Source organism: Arachis hypogaea, chromosome 7 (genome assembly GCF_003086295.3).
Source record: "Arachis hypogaea cultivar Tifrunner chromosome 7, arahy.Tifrunner.gnm2.J5K5, whole genome shotgun sequence".
Classification (NCBI taxonomy): domain Eukaryota; kingdom Viridiplantae; phylum Streptophyta; class Magnoliopsida; order Fabales; family Fabaceae; genus Arachis; species Arachis hypogaea.
The window spans coordinates 6458144-6474895 of record NC_092042.1 but is presented as its reverse complement, the minus strand read 5'-3'; the positions used below and the strand labels follow the sequence as shown (position 1 = coordinate 6474895).

Genomic DNA, 16752 nt, shown 5'->3' with positions numbered 1-16752 from the left:
AGCATTGTTCATTACATTCTATAGACTAGAGAATATGTGTATTCAAGTTCATTTTGGTATTTTCCATTTATTATACGGTTACAAACAGCATATCACAATAAATTTAGAAGGTTATTTTTAACTATCAGCAAGGATATAAATATGCATAGAGAGATGTTAAAGTGGTATAGAATTATATATGTAGAATTTGAATTTTTTTTTTTAGGACATGATAGAGTCTATGATCTCTTTAGACTCGTTTGGTTAGGTTTGGTTAGTATTTATGTCTATTAAAGTTATGGACACAGTTACACACGTTTAATATTTATTTTGTAAGACATAAAAATAGAAAGATACGGTTATACATAGAAATACATAAAATATATGTATTTTATATTTTGTTAAAATGATGAGACACAATTTAAAATTTAATTTTGGACAAATTTATTTTTAATATTTTTTTAAAATTTTAATTTTATCCTCATTTATTTTATCTTTTTAGTCTCTTCTTCTTCTACATTGTCTCGGCCTCTTTTTTTTTCTCCTTCACGCACTTTCATCTTTCACTGTAACCATTTTTTTTTTCATTGTCCACTGCAGCTACTTTTTTCTTCTGTTTCTGCTCCTCCCTCGACTTCTCGAATCTGGTCACAAAACTTCTTTTTTCTTGAATTTGACCAGCAAAACTTTTCTTTTACGTTTGACCGTAAAACTTCTCTTGTCTCCGTGTCTCTTCTTTGGCAGTCATAAATGTCACCATGTTGCCCCATGCTTGCCATTGCAGATCATCGTTGCCACGGGTCTCATTGCATCACTGCCATGGGTCTCATTGCTTTATCACCACCATTTTTCAAATCTATTTCAGCTTTTTTTTTTTTGGCTAGATCTGTAGTTTTTTTTATCACTTTCTTCTTTATTTCTGTCACTTTTCTCAACCCTCATCACTTCTCACTTTTATTTTTGTTTATATTTTAATTGTCAATTAGTTTTTAATTTTTAAAATATAATTATTAAAATTCTTCATTCTATTTCAATTTTTAATTTAAATTGTTAAACTAATAATTAAGTTTTTTGATGATATTGATTTGGATTGAAGTTGAAAAATTAGCATTGATACTAGAAACAAGTGATAATGATAATAGTAGTGACCATTATGTTTAGGGTAAAATAGACATTTGAATTAGATATTGTGTCTTGTATATTATTACCAAATATAATAATAAAATTTGTGTATATTTATGTCTATGTATTCTTATGTATTTGTGTTTATGTCTTTGTGTTTAAAAGACACTAACCAAACACAACCTTAAATACTTTAACTTTTAAAATATTTTAGAGTGTCTCAAAAAATTTTAAAATAGTCTTAAATATTCTATTTATTTTAAATTTCACCCAAACATCATTAAAAGTAACAGTCTAAAATTTACAATGATAAATATTAAATAGCTTTCTCAAATATATAATTCATAAATAAAATCATTTAAAATATTTTTAATAAATACTATGTAAGATAATTTTTTATTATTTTTTATTAACTTTTTTTAGTTATCAACTATTTTCGCAAATAATATGTGACCTAGCCATTTCAACTTTTGAAAATATTTTAATTTGATGCTATTTTTATATATATAATGATAGATTTTAATATGGCTAAGTTATAATTATTATACGATTATTATTAAAATTAAAATTATATTTTTTATTTTAATAACACTTTTTTAAAATAACATTTTTTAAAAAATATTTTTTAATAACTATTTTAAAATTAATTCGATTAACACTAGATTAAAAAAAACAAATAATACATAATATATTACTTTTTTATTAATCAAATTATTATAATTTAAAATAATCTTTAAAAAATAATTTAAAGTTATAATTTTAATCTTATCACGTGCCATGCACGAATAATTATATATATATATATATATATATATATATATATATATATATATATATATATAAAATCAGGTTTGTGGAATAGTTCAATAATGTCTTTTCAAGCCATAAGAAGAGCTTCTAGATTTGGAACTGATACGTCACCCTTATCCTCGGTTGCGCAATAATCTCGGCACGTGAATCATAAAGCTCGGTCCCGTATCAGCCGTCCGAAAAGCTTGGCACGAGAGCAGGACTGAAACAGCATCACCCAGTCAAAAATAAGAAACGTGCTTAACTAGTTTATAGCACCAAAACAGAATATCATAACCAACCTATAAACCAAGACTTATCCACTAACGGGTAAAAACAACTCCTATAAAACCGAGCCAATATCCTCGGTCAAGATCAGGTTCCACTATCAGTTCTCATATTCACTTATTTCACTCTCACTTAATCACTCTCTCTCTCTTCTCTGAGATTATTACTAACTTGAGCGTCGGAGTATCTTTTGCAGGTATTCCCGCCGCGGTGTTTGACCTTGGCCGACGTAAAGCTCTTCCTCCCGATTGATGACTTGCTCGGAAGTGCTTAAGCTCGGCCTCCCTAGTGTTCGGACGAATCACTTGGCGCCCACCGTGGGGCCGGAGTACATCTAACCCCACTTTTTCCTTTGTTTAGTCTTCTACCCTATTTTGCAGGATTTCCGATCCTCGAACATGGCTGACAAAGAAAGTCCACAACTCTCACAGGATGACCTCCTGGCTCGAATCGCCGAGCTTCAGGCGGAAGTACGAAGAATAGCTGAGCTGTCCACACAGAACAATGGAGAAAGCTCCAAAAGCTCGGCTCAAGGTGCTACAGACCCTTTAAACATTGCCCCGCCAAAGGAGAAGCTCACCCTCGACAACCCCTTCTCCGAAGAGATCACAAATTATCAGATGCCAAAAAACTTTACTCTCCCAACCGCACTGGAGCCATACAAAGGGTTCGGCGACCCCCGAGCCCACATAAAGAAGTTCCAATCAATGATGTTTTTCAACGGCCCTAAGAACGAGCCCGTCCCTTGCCGAGCATTTCCTACCTACCTGGACGGTGCTGCATTACTCTGGTTCTCTAAACACCCTGAAGGATCAATTTCCTCCTTCGAAGACCTTGCCAGATCATTCATCGATTACTTTGCCGCGTCAAGAATCTAAGTACACGGATCAGACTATCTTGGCACCATCAAACAAGACCAGCACGAGAGCCTGAAAGACTACATGACCAGATTCGCTGACGCTACTATGGAGATCCAAGACTTGGACCCAGCCGTTCACCTGTACGCTCTCAAGGCCGGCCTCAGGCCCGGTAAATTCCGGGAGACCATCGCCATAACAAAGCCAAAGACGCTAGAGGAATTCCGAGAAAGGGCGGCAGGTCAAATGGAGATCGAAGAACTCCGAGAAGCCCAAAAATCAGACAAACAACCACATCGGAGAGACGAAGAAAGAACTTTCAATTCGCCAGGCAACAGGGACAGTAAGAAACCTTCCAAGCCCGTGTCAAAGTACAACACATACACCAGATTCAATACCAGAAGAGAAAACATCATCAGAGAAATCCTCAACGCCAAAATCATAAAGCCACCAGCCCGAGCAGGGAACTACCAGGATCAAAGGTTCGTGGACAAGACAAAGCATTATGCTTTCCATCGGAAGTTCGGTCACACTACAGATGACTGCATCATCGTGAAGGACCTCCTGGAAAGGCTAGCACGCCAAGGGCTCTTGGACAAATATATCGAGACCTGGAAGGCCAGGGGAGGAAACTCGGACAGGGTCGAACATAAGCAAACAAAGACCGACGACAAAAAAGAGAGGACGACTCCTGATCCACCAAGAGGAGTCATTAACCACATATCAGGGGGATTCGCAGGCGGAGGAGAAACAAGCTCGGCAAGGAAGCGAAGCTACAGAGCGATGCTAGCAATCGAAGGAACCATACAACCAAGGAAGGACAAAGAACCAGACGTCACAATATCCTTTAACCAAGCAGACTTCAAATCAGCAAGCCCTAACCTCGACGACCCCGTGGTAATTTCCATCCAGGTCAGAGAACTGTTGGTAAGAAAAACATTATTGGATCCAGGTAGTAGTGCTGATGTTTTATTTTACTCTACCTTTACAAAAATGAAATTATCAGAAAAATTGATACAACCCTCCTCCGGAGAGCTAATTGGGTTCTTCGGAGAGAGAGTCCCCATCATGGGACACATATGGCTAAAGACCACAATGGGAGAAATCCCTATGTCAAAGTCAATTGATATTCAATACTTAATAGTAAACTGTTACAGCCCTTACAATATCATACTCGGGAGACCTGCCCTGAATATATTCAGGGCAGTGGTGTCCACATTACATCTGTGTGTCAAGTTTCCAATGCAGGAAAACAAGATCGCTGCGGTGCACGCCGACCATCAAGAAGCTCGGCAATGCTACAATGCTGGCCTAAAACCAGTCCAAACAAAGCAGGAAGCTCGGCCCCAGGTTCAAGCAATCCACATGTCTGCCAACTCAGTGACACTAGCCGACCTAGACCCTAGGGAAGATCTCGGTGAAAGACCTCGGCCAATGGACAACCTTCAACAAATCACACTAACAGCAGACGAGAAGCAATGCACATATGTTGGAGAAGCGTTAGAAGGGACAGACCGAGCAAGACTCATTCACATACTGCGCAAGAATGCCGACCTTTTCGCATGGACACCAGATGACATGCCCGGGATAAACCCAGAAGTCATCTGCCACAAGCTAGCAATTGACAAAACAATCCGACCAGTCGCACAAAAGAAAAGGAACCTCGGAGAGGAGAAAAGACAAGCAGCACTCGAACAAACCCAAAAGATCCTCAATGCAGGTTTTATCAGAGAAATTCGCTTCACCACATGGTTGTCCAACGTGGTAATGGTAAGGAAGAGTTCAGGTAAATGGCGCATGTGCGTCGACTTTACAAACTTAAATAAAGCCTATCCTAAAGATGCATACCCATTACCTTGCATTGATAAATTAGTTGATAACGCATCTGGTTTCAAAGCTTTGAATTTTATGGATGCATACTCTGGCTATAACCAGATTCTAATGCACCCAGAAGACCAAAGCAAAACAACTTTTATAACAGAACATGGGAATTTTTGTTACAAGGTAATGCCCTTTGGCCTAAAGAATGCAGGTGCGACATATCAAAGGCTAATGGACAAAGTCTTCCAGCACCAAATAGGTCGCAATATGGAGGTCTACGTAGATGATATGGTAGCAAAAACACCTACGCAGGGGTCACACTGTGACGACTTAGTAGAAATCTTCAAACAACTCCGAGCATATAACATGAGACTCAACCCAGACAAGTGTGAGTTCGGAGTGCAAGGAGGGAAGTTCCTTGGATTCATGTTAACATCTCGAGGCATCAAGGCCAACCCAGAAAAATGCAAGGCCATACTGAACATGACAAGTCCCAAAACGGTAAAGGAAGTCCAGCAACTTGCAGGACGACTAGCCGCCCTATCACGTTTTCTACCGGCAGTGGCAAACCGATCTTACCACTTTTTCCAGACATTCTCTAAAGGCAAGAGGTTCAGCTGGACAGACGAATGTGAGAACGCTTTCACCAAACTTAAACAACACCTCACATCACCACCAATCCTCCAAAAGCCAGAGACAGGTAAACCGCTGTATTTATATCTATCAATATCTAACCATGCTATAAGCTCGGTTCTAGTAACAGAAGCAGGGAGAAAGCAAAACCCAGTATACTTCATCAGTAGGGTGCTACAACCAACAGAAACAAGGTACCCGAAGATAGAACAATTGGCACTGGCACTAGTCATTACGGCAAGAAAACTGCGGCACTACTTCCAGAGCCACACAATCATAGTACGAACAGACCAACCGCTAAGGCAGATACTAACCAGACCTGAGCTCGCCGGCCGACTAATAAAATGGGTGATCAAGCTCTCTGAATTTGATATTCAATACGAACCAAGGAAGACGCTGAAGTCACAGGTGCTAGCCGACTTTATATCGGAAATGACTAACGATACACAATATACAGAGATCAGCTGGAGCATGCATGTGGATGGAGCGTCAAACAAAGAAGGCAGTGGAGCAGGAATTCTACTAAAGGAAGGAGACAAAGTGGTGGCCGAGCAGTCACTACAGTTCCGCTTTAACGCAAGCAACAATCAGGCAGAATATGAAGCCCTACTCGCTGGACTAAAGCTTGCCCTACAACTGCAAATACCTCGAATAACAGCCTATTGCGACTCTTCGTTAGTGGTACATCAAGTAAAAGGTGAATTCCAGGTAAAAGATCCTTTGTTAGAGAAATATTGGCTCATAACAAAGGATCTAATTTCAAAATTTAAAGAATTTGATATTATTCATGTAAACCGAGAACAAAACACCAGGGCCGATGTGTTATCTAAGTTAGCCACAACTCGGCAAGCCGAAAACACATCGGCACTGTCCCAGCTAACACTTGACAAACCAAGTTTTGAGCAGGATACAATTCTGAGTATTACACAGGTCCCAGACTGGCGAACACCTTTTCTCGATTACATCAACACAGGCACTATGCCAAATGACGAGTCGAACTTGCCGTTCTTTCGAAGAAAAGCAAGCTTCTATACAGTGCTAGGAAACACTTTGTACAGACGAGGACACTCCCGACCACTCCTTAAATGCATCAGCTGGGAGGAAGCCGAGGATGTCATGGCCGAAACACATGAAGGAGTATGCGGCAATCATATCGGCGACCGAGCTTTAGCAGCAAAGATCTTGCGAACAGGATATTATTGGCCGACGATAAAACGGGACTGCATCTCCAAAGTTAAGGCATGTCATAATTGTCAAAAGCACGCCACCCTCTCGGAGACCCCGGCCGAAGAACTCCATACCATAGAGGTAAGCTGGCCTTTCGATAGGTGGGGATTAGATATCCTCGGACCTTTCCCGAAAGTGCCAGGCCAGGTAAAGTTCCTTTTGGTTTCAATAGACTATTTCTCTAAGTGGATAGAGGCACAACCACTAGCACACATAACGGCAGAAAAAGTGCGATCTTTTTATGGAAAAATATCATATGCAGATACGGTATCCCAAGAGAGATAATCTCGGATAACGGGAGACAATTTACAGATCATAAGCTCGCCACCTTTCTAACAAACTTTAACATCAAACATCATTTCAGCTCAGTAGAGTGACAAACCCCATTTGTAGGGTTTATCTTGTATTGATTTTAGGGGATTTTATCACCTTTTACCCACATTTACTCAATGAAATAGCATGGTTTTGTATATTCTCCTTTAATTGTGCTTAAGAGTGAAAACATGCTTTTTAGGTCTTAAAATAGCTAAATGTAATTTACCTTGATTCCATTAGATGCCTTGATATGTTTGTTAAGTGATTTCAGATTTAGGAGGCAAAGATTGGATCAAGGGAATGAAGAAAAAGCATGTAAAGTTGGAGAACTCATGAAGAAATGATGGAACCAAAAAGCTGTCAAGCCTGACCTCTTCGCACTTAATTGACTATAACTTGAGCTACAGAGGTCCAAATGATGCGGTTCCAGTTGGGTTGGAAAGCTAACATCCGGGGCTTCGAAATGATATAAATTTTGCCATATGTTGCTTCGCGTTCAGGGGCGCGCACGCGCACTTTGCGCGCGCGCGCCGATTCTGTCCATGGCCACTTTAATGAAATCGTCCCCAGCGGTTTTAGGAGCCTTGTGGGCCCAATCCAACTCATTTCTGATGCTATTTAAGTCAAGTATTGAAGGGGAATCAATATACTTTTAGAAACTTTTTACCATTAGTCATAGTTTAGTTTTAGAAGTAGTTTCTAGAGAGAGAAGCTCTCACTTCTCTCTAGAATTAGGATTAGGATTAGGATTAGTTCTTAGATCTAGGTTTTAATCTTTGCTTTCTTCTACTTCTTCATCTCAATTCCTTGTTGTTAGATTCATTCTTCTTCCATTCTTTTATTTGTAATTTCCTTTATGTTGTTCTTATACTTTGTTGTAGATCTACTATTGTTCCTTCCATTTTCTTCCAATTCAATAAGAGGTAATTCATAATAATTGTTCTTCTTTACTTTTCTATTGTTGATCTTTTGTCTTTGTAGTTAGATCTCCCTTTAATTCTTGCAATTTATGTTGTTTACTTTTATTGCCTTTTATGTGTTTGTTGAAATGCCTCTTCTAGATATAGTATAGATTTTGTTCCTCTTGGCCTAGGTAGAGTAATTAGTGACACTTGAGTTATCTAATTCCTTTGTTGATTGGTAATTGGAGAGATTGCTAATTGGTTTGGAGTGCACTAAAGCTAGTCTTTCCTTGGGAGTTGGCTAGGACTTGTGGCTCAAGTCAATTCATCCACTTGACTTTCCTTTCTTTAGTAAAGGTTAACTAAGTGGTAGCAATGAACAATACTCATCACAATTGAGAAGGATAACTAGGATAGAACTTCTAGTTCTCATATCTTGCCAAGAGCTTTATAGTTGTTAGTTTATTTTCATTGCCATTTACTTTTCATGTTTCTTATCCAAAACCCCAAAATAACTCAAACCAATAACAAAGCACTTTATTGTAATTCCTAGGGAGAACGACCCGAGGTTTGAATACTTCGGTTTATAAAATTAGGGGTTTGTTACTTGTGACAAACAATCTTTTGTATGAAAGGATTATTGTTGGTTTAGAAACTATACTTGCAACGAGAATTCATTAGTGAAATTCTAAACCGTCAAAAATCCGATCGTCATAGAGCACCCGCAAACTAACGGACAAGTTGAGTCGGCTAACAGAATTATCTTACAGGGGTTAAAGAAAAAGCTCGGCGACGCTAAGGGAGAATGGGCCGACCTCATTCCAGAAATTCTATGGAGTTACAATACCAGCATTCAATCTGCCACAGGAGAGACCCCTTTCAAACTGGTATATGGCGCAGAAGCACTTATCCCAGTAGAGGTCAGCATCCCAACGTTAAGGACCGAGCTCTATGATCAATCGAATAACCTACAAGCTCGGACAGCCGAGTTGGACCTTGTAGAAGAAGAAAGAGACATTTCCGCCATAAAGCAACGAGCCAGAAAACAATACCTAGAGCAAAGACACAACAGAAAAGTAGTTCACAGGTCTTTCAACAATGGAGACCTCGTACTCAGACGCACAGAAGAAGCCCGGAAGCCTCCGGCACATGGCAAATTAGCGGCAAACTGGGAAGGGCCTTCCGAGTTCTCCAAAATCTCGGAAAGGGGGCTTACAAGCTCGAAACCCTTCAAGGAGATCAACTTCCAGGAACATGGAACATCTCCTCCCTAAGGAGATATCAGCCATGATGTAGTCTGTAATTTGTGAATGATGGTACTCTTTTTCCCCTCCGAAGGTTTTCTCCCAAAATACATGGGTTTTACTCGGAGAGGGTTTTAACGAGGCCGGACGCCACAAATCATCACGCCGATGTACCTTGTATCAAGACATTTTTTACATTGGCTGTTACCATACGTGAAAATTCAAAGCTAATCCGAGCTTCATACTCGGAAACCGACGAGCGCACTCCGAGCATAATACTCGGACAAATACAAACAAACACGAGCAATCACCAAGTTATTCTAGTGAAATCTTAAAAGCTCAAACAAACACAAGCCATACACTAGAGCCTCAGCTCTACTTATTGACAATTCACCAATATACCTTATAAACCAAAACAATTTTTATCTAAACAGTTATCACAGTACACATTCAAAGTTAATCCGAGCTTCATACTCGGAAGTCAACATGCGCATGACGAGCACACTGCTCGGAGAAACACAAACAAACACTATCATCGAGTTACTCAAGCATATCTCAATGCGCTTTCATTCAAAAGCACAAGTACTACGTTAGAACAACTACTCTCAAATTCACTTAAAACAGAGAATGGCTTTGGCCATCTTCAATACATATATACGATTGCTTCCGACACATAATCATAAATTTATCCAAAATATTAGCTTTTATAAAGTAAGTCATAGTCAAGCCGAGCTATATGCTCGGAAACCAAAGTACCACGACCGATTACAATACTCGGAATCATTCAAAAAACAAAACAAGAAAACTCTAAAGAGCCACAACACTACACACGAAGCCTACTCGATTTTGTCACCAATACTGGATCCTTCGCTTTCATCAACAGCGACAGCCTCATCCTCCACAAGCTGTCCACCCACAACCACCTTGGTTGCATCAAGCTTCTCCACGTCCGCATCAGGAAACAGAACCCGCACTTGGGAGACGGCACAATCAAATCCTTGTGCAAAAGCCTCATATACTTCATTCTGCAACTCCTTAACCCTTGACCCCAAGGATACATTTTCGGCCTTAGTAGTCTTCGCCTCCTCCGCAGATGAAAGCCGAAGGCGTTTCTCCTCAGCCAGATCAGAAGAAAGCGCTGTGATGGTCTTCTCCTTCTCCTCCAAAGACATGGAGAGCTTGGCGACATCTAAAGCAGACTTATTCTCCTTCTCAAAAGCAAGCTCTTCAGCACGACCAACAACCACGATGCGCGCACCGATCACCTAAGACAACATTAACATACAAAAATATAAGTCACAACACTCACTTGTAGAAAACGGCTGACTCCTACGTGCCCGATGTCCTCAATCATCTTCATATCATCCGGAAAGCAGCAAAGTTCATCCGCCATAACAGAAAAAGGATATAACTTACCCCATAAAGACCGACTATGTACATCCTCCGAATAGCCATGTAGTTTCTTCTGAGACTCATAGGCCGACTCCACCTTTCGGAGCTCCATGGAAGACTCCCCCTTCTCCAACAAAGTCTCAGCAACCTTCTCCCTCACATGGCCTCTCTTTCGTTTAGCCTTAAGAGCAGGATCAGGGCAAATAGCAAAGTCCTTCTCAGCATTGGTCGTCGATCCCTCCTTTTTAGCCTTTTTTTGCTAACTAAAGAATAACTTTAAGCCAGCAGTAGTGATCGTAGGCGCCTTATCACCTATGCAAGAAAACAAAAAAGTAAGAACAAGCAATAAGGAAACAAACAGTGAATCAAAAATGATCAATTTACTTAGATATTTCAGAACAGCCACCCTATCTGTATCCCATTTCAACAACTCGGACACGGATAACAATCCCTTGGGGCCCAACTTTTCAAACAAAAATTCCATAATAAGCTGATCGTCAACCGACCTATCATCCGCATCTAAAGCTTGCATAGGTTCAAAACACCAAAATAAAGGGAATCTCTCAACAAGGTATTCATTCAAGTAGAAGGGGAACTCTTCGGGCACACTTCTCACTTTAACATACATAGTCTTAAAGTCTTTAAAGGAGGACTTGTAAAGGCCAAAAATCGCACGACGTGGATAACTACTCAGGTTAACCCAGACACCCCGATCAACCCCTTTTGCCTGAAATAAGGAAAAGAACAACCGAAGAGAGGGCGGCTGCTCAAGAAAATCCATCAACACTTCAAAAGCTCTCACGAACCCCCAAGAATTCGGGTGAAGTTGACTAGGAGCATAGTTTAACCAGTAAAGGACGCTGCACTCAAAATTAGTGAATGGAACCCTAACCCCCAACTCAGTAAACAGACAACTGTACATATAGAAATAAGCCCAATCATCGCGACGATGGAAAGCCCGGTCATTAGCATCACAGGGAAGTATTTCTATCTTTATCCCACTACCGCTCCTAACCCAGACATTAGAGCCTAATATGTCAACTGATCCTTTATCACTAAATTGAGACACATATTCCTTAACCCTTGAATCAACCCAACCATACACATCATCCTTACCCACACCAGAATCTCCCTCTTCCATAGAACAAGGCAGAAAAAACTGAAAATAAGACAGGAGGAAAAGAATAAAGACTCGAAATCAACACTCACCTTTTTGGCTCATTATTCTCCAAAATGCAGAAGTTTCCAACACAAAAAACTAAGAGAAAAAGCCTTGCTTATTACAGAACAAAAAGCAGTTAGATATGAAGCGTTACCCTTTAACCAAAACCATCAAAAAACCCACGATCAGCACTATGCAAATCAGACGGTCAGGGGTTCCTTGGAATGCGCAGCACAATCAAATCAATCATTCATGAGGGCGCGAAAAAACAGAGTAAGCATTTAATGCTACAAAAAACGTTTCAAAACCAACAAACCCCTAAGACGAGCTTGGGGGCTACGAGGACCATATACGAGACAAAGTCAGCAACCGAGGATTCAGCACTCTTGGTCCAAAAGCTCGCCTTAGCCCTGTCCGTACCAAGGTGATAAACGAGATTTAGCATGTCGATTTAGAATTCAATGATGAATATGATCGTGAGTATAGTCTAATCGACACTTAAACTTCGCACCAAACAATCCTATAATCTATAACCGAGAGTACTAGTCTCCCGAGTCGTCCTCCCTTGGAATTGCTAGAGTGTGCATCTTATTGATTAGGAAGCCTTGTTATGATTCTTTGAAGGTTTTAGCAAAATAGAAAACAAACAATCAATCCTTAAAAGACTTGACTTAGGGTTGGCATTAGAAATTCTATCCTTATAGTTCCTTCAATGATGACAACAATTAGGCCTTGCTTCATTTAGTTAACCCCTAGGCATAGAGGAAAGTCAAATGAGGGTAATCAACTTGAGTCACAAGTCCTAGCCTTACCTTATGGAAATATAGCTTTAGTGTACTCCAAGTCAATTAGCAATCCCTAATTCCAAATCAACAATTGACACAACTATTCAACTTCTTCTAATGGCCCAAACCCTATGCTAAGTAAGAAACTTTTACTCCATAACTAGTGTTGGCATTTTATCAAACATTTGGTGAGCAAGAGTGAAAGTCATAGTAAAATTGAGAAGAAAGTAGAGTTAAAAGTATTTCAACACAAGGAACTAACAACAATTAACAAAGAACAACAATGGAATTGAGATTTTAAAGGAATTGATTAAATCCAAAACTACAAAATTAAATCTAAGATCTATGAGAATTGAACAGTTACAAACACTAATTGAGATTGGAGAAGAAGATCTATGACATGAACAAAATGAATTGAGAATTGCAATGGATCTCACCAAAGAGTGAATGAAAATTCAGAAATTGGATGAAGATGAACCCTAATGAGAGCTTGGAATCTCTCTCCTTCTCCAAGAGTGTAACAAACTATCTTCCCCCAAAAAATATCTAGAATCTAGAAAATGAGCTAAAAAAAATCCCTTAACCCTTGTTCCTTTGATCTTCTTAAGCTTTTCCCGCCAGGGCACTTCCCCAAAATGGGATTCCCAACTGCCTCCACGCCCAAGTCACATGGCTCTTTAAAAAAAATCACATTCGAACATCGGCGCGCACGAGCAATGTACGCATGCGCGCCACCGGGGCATCTCGTAATGTGCGCGGAGGCGTAATGTACGCGTGCGGGCCTACGAAGATCATGGCCTAGCCGCTACGCAAGCCGGCTCGTGGCTTGGCTCTTGGCTTCGACTTCTAACTGCTCAATCCACGCGGACGCGTCAAGTGCGCGCACGCGCCCATGGTGAGATTTCCAAAGTTCAATTCTCATGCTCCCTTTCTTTGCACCCGTCCTCCTTCTCTCTTCCGGTCCATCCCTGCCCTATATTCTGAAACCACTTAACACACAGGTCACGGCATCGAATGGCACCAAGAGAAGATTAGAAATGTATCTAATTTAGTGCAAAATAAGCATGTTTTCATCCATGAGGCAAAATTAGGAAAGGAACACAAAGTCTTGTATTTTCATATAGAAAGCGTGTGGAATTATTGATAAAACCCCTGAAATCAACACAAGATAAACCCTCAAAATGGGATATATCACAAGGCAAGCTTGGGGGCTATGATACGTCACCCTTATCCTCGGTTGTGCAATAATCTCGGCACGTGAATCATAAAGCTCGGTCCCGTATCACCCGTCCAAAAAGCTCGGCACGAGAGCAGGACTGAAATAGCATCACCCCGTCAAAAATAAGAAACGTGCTTAACTAGTTTATAGCACCAAAACAGAATATCATAACCAACCTATAAACCAAGACTTATCCACTAACGGGTAAAAACAACTCCTATAAAACCGAGCCAATATCCTCGGTCAAGATCAGGTTCCACTATCAGTTCTCATATTCACTTATTTCACTCTCACTTAATCACTCTCTCTCTCTCTTCTCTGAGATTATTACTAACTTGAGCGTCGGAGTATCTTTTGCAGGTATTCCCGCCGCGGTGTTTGACCTTGGCCGACGTAAAGCTCTTCCTCCCGGTTGACGACTTGCTCGGAAGTGCTTAAACTCGGCCACCCTAGTGTTCGGACGAATTAGGAACTATGTAGAGAAACTAGAGAAGTTCCAACAGCAACAAATATGTGAATCTACCAATTTATATTTTTTTTTCCAAGAAATAATTAACCGTGGAAACTTCTTTCTTAACTGATTTAAGTTGAAGTTATAATTTTCTGATTCTTGCTTTTATTTAAGAGACAAAATAAGTTTGAATTAGATACCGAAATTTCATGTGCAATGGTGCAGTCATCGATGATATGATGTTTGAATGAAGAATCCATGAAAACGAATAACCAATAAGTGATATTGTAGTCATTACTGTGTCAATCTTTGTAAACTTTTAATTCTGTGTTCGTCATTTCATCTTTAGGAGAAGCAAATCATGAAAAAATCTTCTGTGAATCTAGATTATTTTGCAATTCATGTCCGTAAATTGTGAGTGTTGCATGATGATGATAATGCAAGTCAGAAAATTGTCTAATGATTCAGTCATGGATCTAGTGAATGCTCTTAGTACCATGTAGAATTACTCATTGATGAAAAAAAAAAGAACAAAGAGAAGGGTACATGTATATGTATGAGTTATTATAAATCGTATTGATCTTAAAAGAGTCTTGAAGACCCCGATGAATCAAGAAGCAAAGAATAAAGCTAAAACAGAAGAATTGATCTTAAGAAATGAAAACAGAGAACGTTACTTGAGTAGTAAGTAAACTAATATTGAATTGAAAGAGTAATACAACACACACCTAAGAATGTACGTTGAGGCGGTTTTTGTACGGCGTTGAAGTGGTTTCACGCCAAATTGTATTGGAATCAACAACTGAAGTAGCAGAGTCATTGGCGTCCTTTTTACTTTATTGATATTACTGAGTTGTGGCCTCTAGTCTTTGTGTGTAGAATTCTTATGTAGCATATGTTATTATGATTAGAACAACAGTTGTACAGTTAATTAAAAATGTTATATCATAAGAACAGATGTTTACTCACATAATGATCCGCAGACAAAACTCTCTTTGTTCTCCTTCAAAGCGTGGGTGTACTTGAAGGTCTTCGACGAAGTCGCATCGCGATCCAACGACTTCGACTACACATGTTGCATTGAAATAATATGTTACGATGCCTACTAATGATATGTCAACAAAATATAACTAAGTCAATAACAAAATTAGATAAGCTATATACCAGTCTGGCCTTAGTCTTCATGAAGATCGCAGAGCCGCTGGTATACTTGGACGACCGGCCGATGCCCTATTATCTCTAGTTTTGAGACGCCGATGCTTGAACTCCTCATCGGTCTCCCAGTGAATGTACATAGCCTTCTTAATTTTCGGACGGAGCTAGGAAATGAGGTGGTCGCACTTCTCATGTACATTCTCTAGCATCTATTGCAACCACCTACCCATACCATGGTCGTTTATCTTCCTGATGATGGGATCGTCCTCCTTGTCCCATATAAAGTTCAGCTGCATAAAGAAACTTTAAAATGAGTTAATCAAAATATATCGTATTAAACAAAATAGAAGATATAAACTAACTAAGAATGTTTGACCATATTAATTCTTACCGCCCACTTCTGAAACCATCGCTCTCTAGTCTTAGAAGGAATCTTTTTGTAGCTCAGTTATGGATGGTCGTACATCAGCTTGATTACGTTGATCATCTCCTGAGTACATGCGTTGTTGTTTAGCGCAAACCTATCAACAACTAACTTAAATAGCAAATAACCATACTATATAGAGATTTTTTTAGAAATTTTGGCAGAGTTTCATCTAAAACTGAAATGCGCCACAAACTCTATCAATCAACAATTAACTTAAACAGCACCAATTATCAATAGTCAATAATCAAAAAGCAAAATCCATAAATCCACTAAACTAGAATTAATAATCAAGAATCAATAAACAAGATATATCAACCACTTTCAGCAATTCAAACCTACAACCCTAAATCCACTATAACTTGAATTAACTATAAAAAATCACTAATCACGATATATCAAACACTTCAACAGTTCAAACCTACAAGTCTACAACCCTAAATCAACTAAACTAGAATCAATAATCAAATTCTTTCAGCATATAGAAGACTTAAAGTAGTACTTACGCATTCCGTCATCAGACCAAATCGTCAATTGCACAATGGGAGGTAGTGGAGGGACATCAGCTGGGTCACTTTTATGAGAGGATTTTGGAGTTGCGGTGTCTGTCACTTGAGACAGCGTCGTTGAGACATTGGGCTGCTGAGCAGATGGAGGCGACATCGTTGCCATAGACGCAAGGACATAGTTGGGGTTAGGGACCATGATGAACGACTCACTTGATGTACCCGCAACCTGTGACGTCACCGGGGTAGTCAAAATAGAGGGAGAGGATCCAAAATTTCCAAGAATATCGACAGAAACACTCCCTCTACGACAACCACTAGGTTGATTCACAACACCTCTATCTGTCGTGATGTATGCAAAGAGCATACCAATTAAACAAAGAAAACTAAATAAACAATAATCAACACAAATCAACAATAATCAGAAGTTTATAACAACAAATCAACCTTATAAATTATAATCACTAGTTCAGAACAAATC

At 39.5% G+C, this 16752-nt stretch overlaps 1 protein-coding gene across 1 annotated transcript; it reads left to right on the top strand.

The window, feature by feature from the left end:
- The first annotated feature begins 3119 nt into the window (after positions 1–3119).
- On the top strand, positions 3120–9207 carry LOC140174265 (uncharacterized). Its single transcript, XM_072198657.1, has 4 exons — positions 3120–4805; positions 5040–6197; positions 6396–6797; positions 8704–9207. The coding sequence occupies exons 1-4, from the start codon at positions 3120–3122 to the stop codon at positions 9205–9207; spliced, it is 3750 nt and encodes a 1249-aa protein (XP_072054758.1).
- The last annotated feature ends 7545 nt before the right edge of the window (positions 9208–16752 follow it).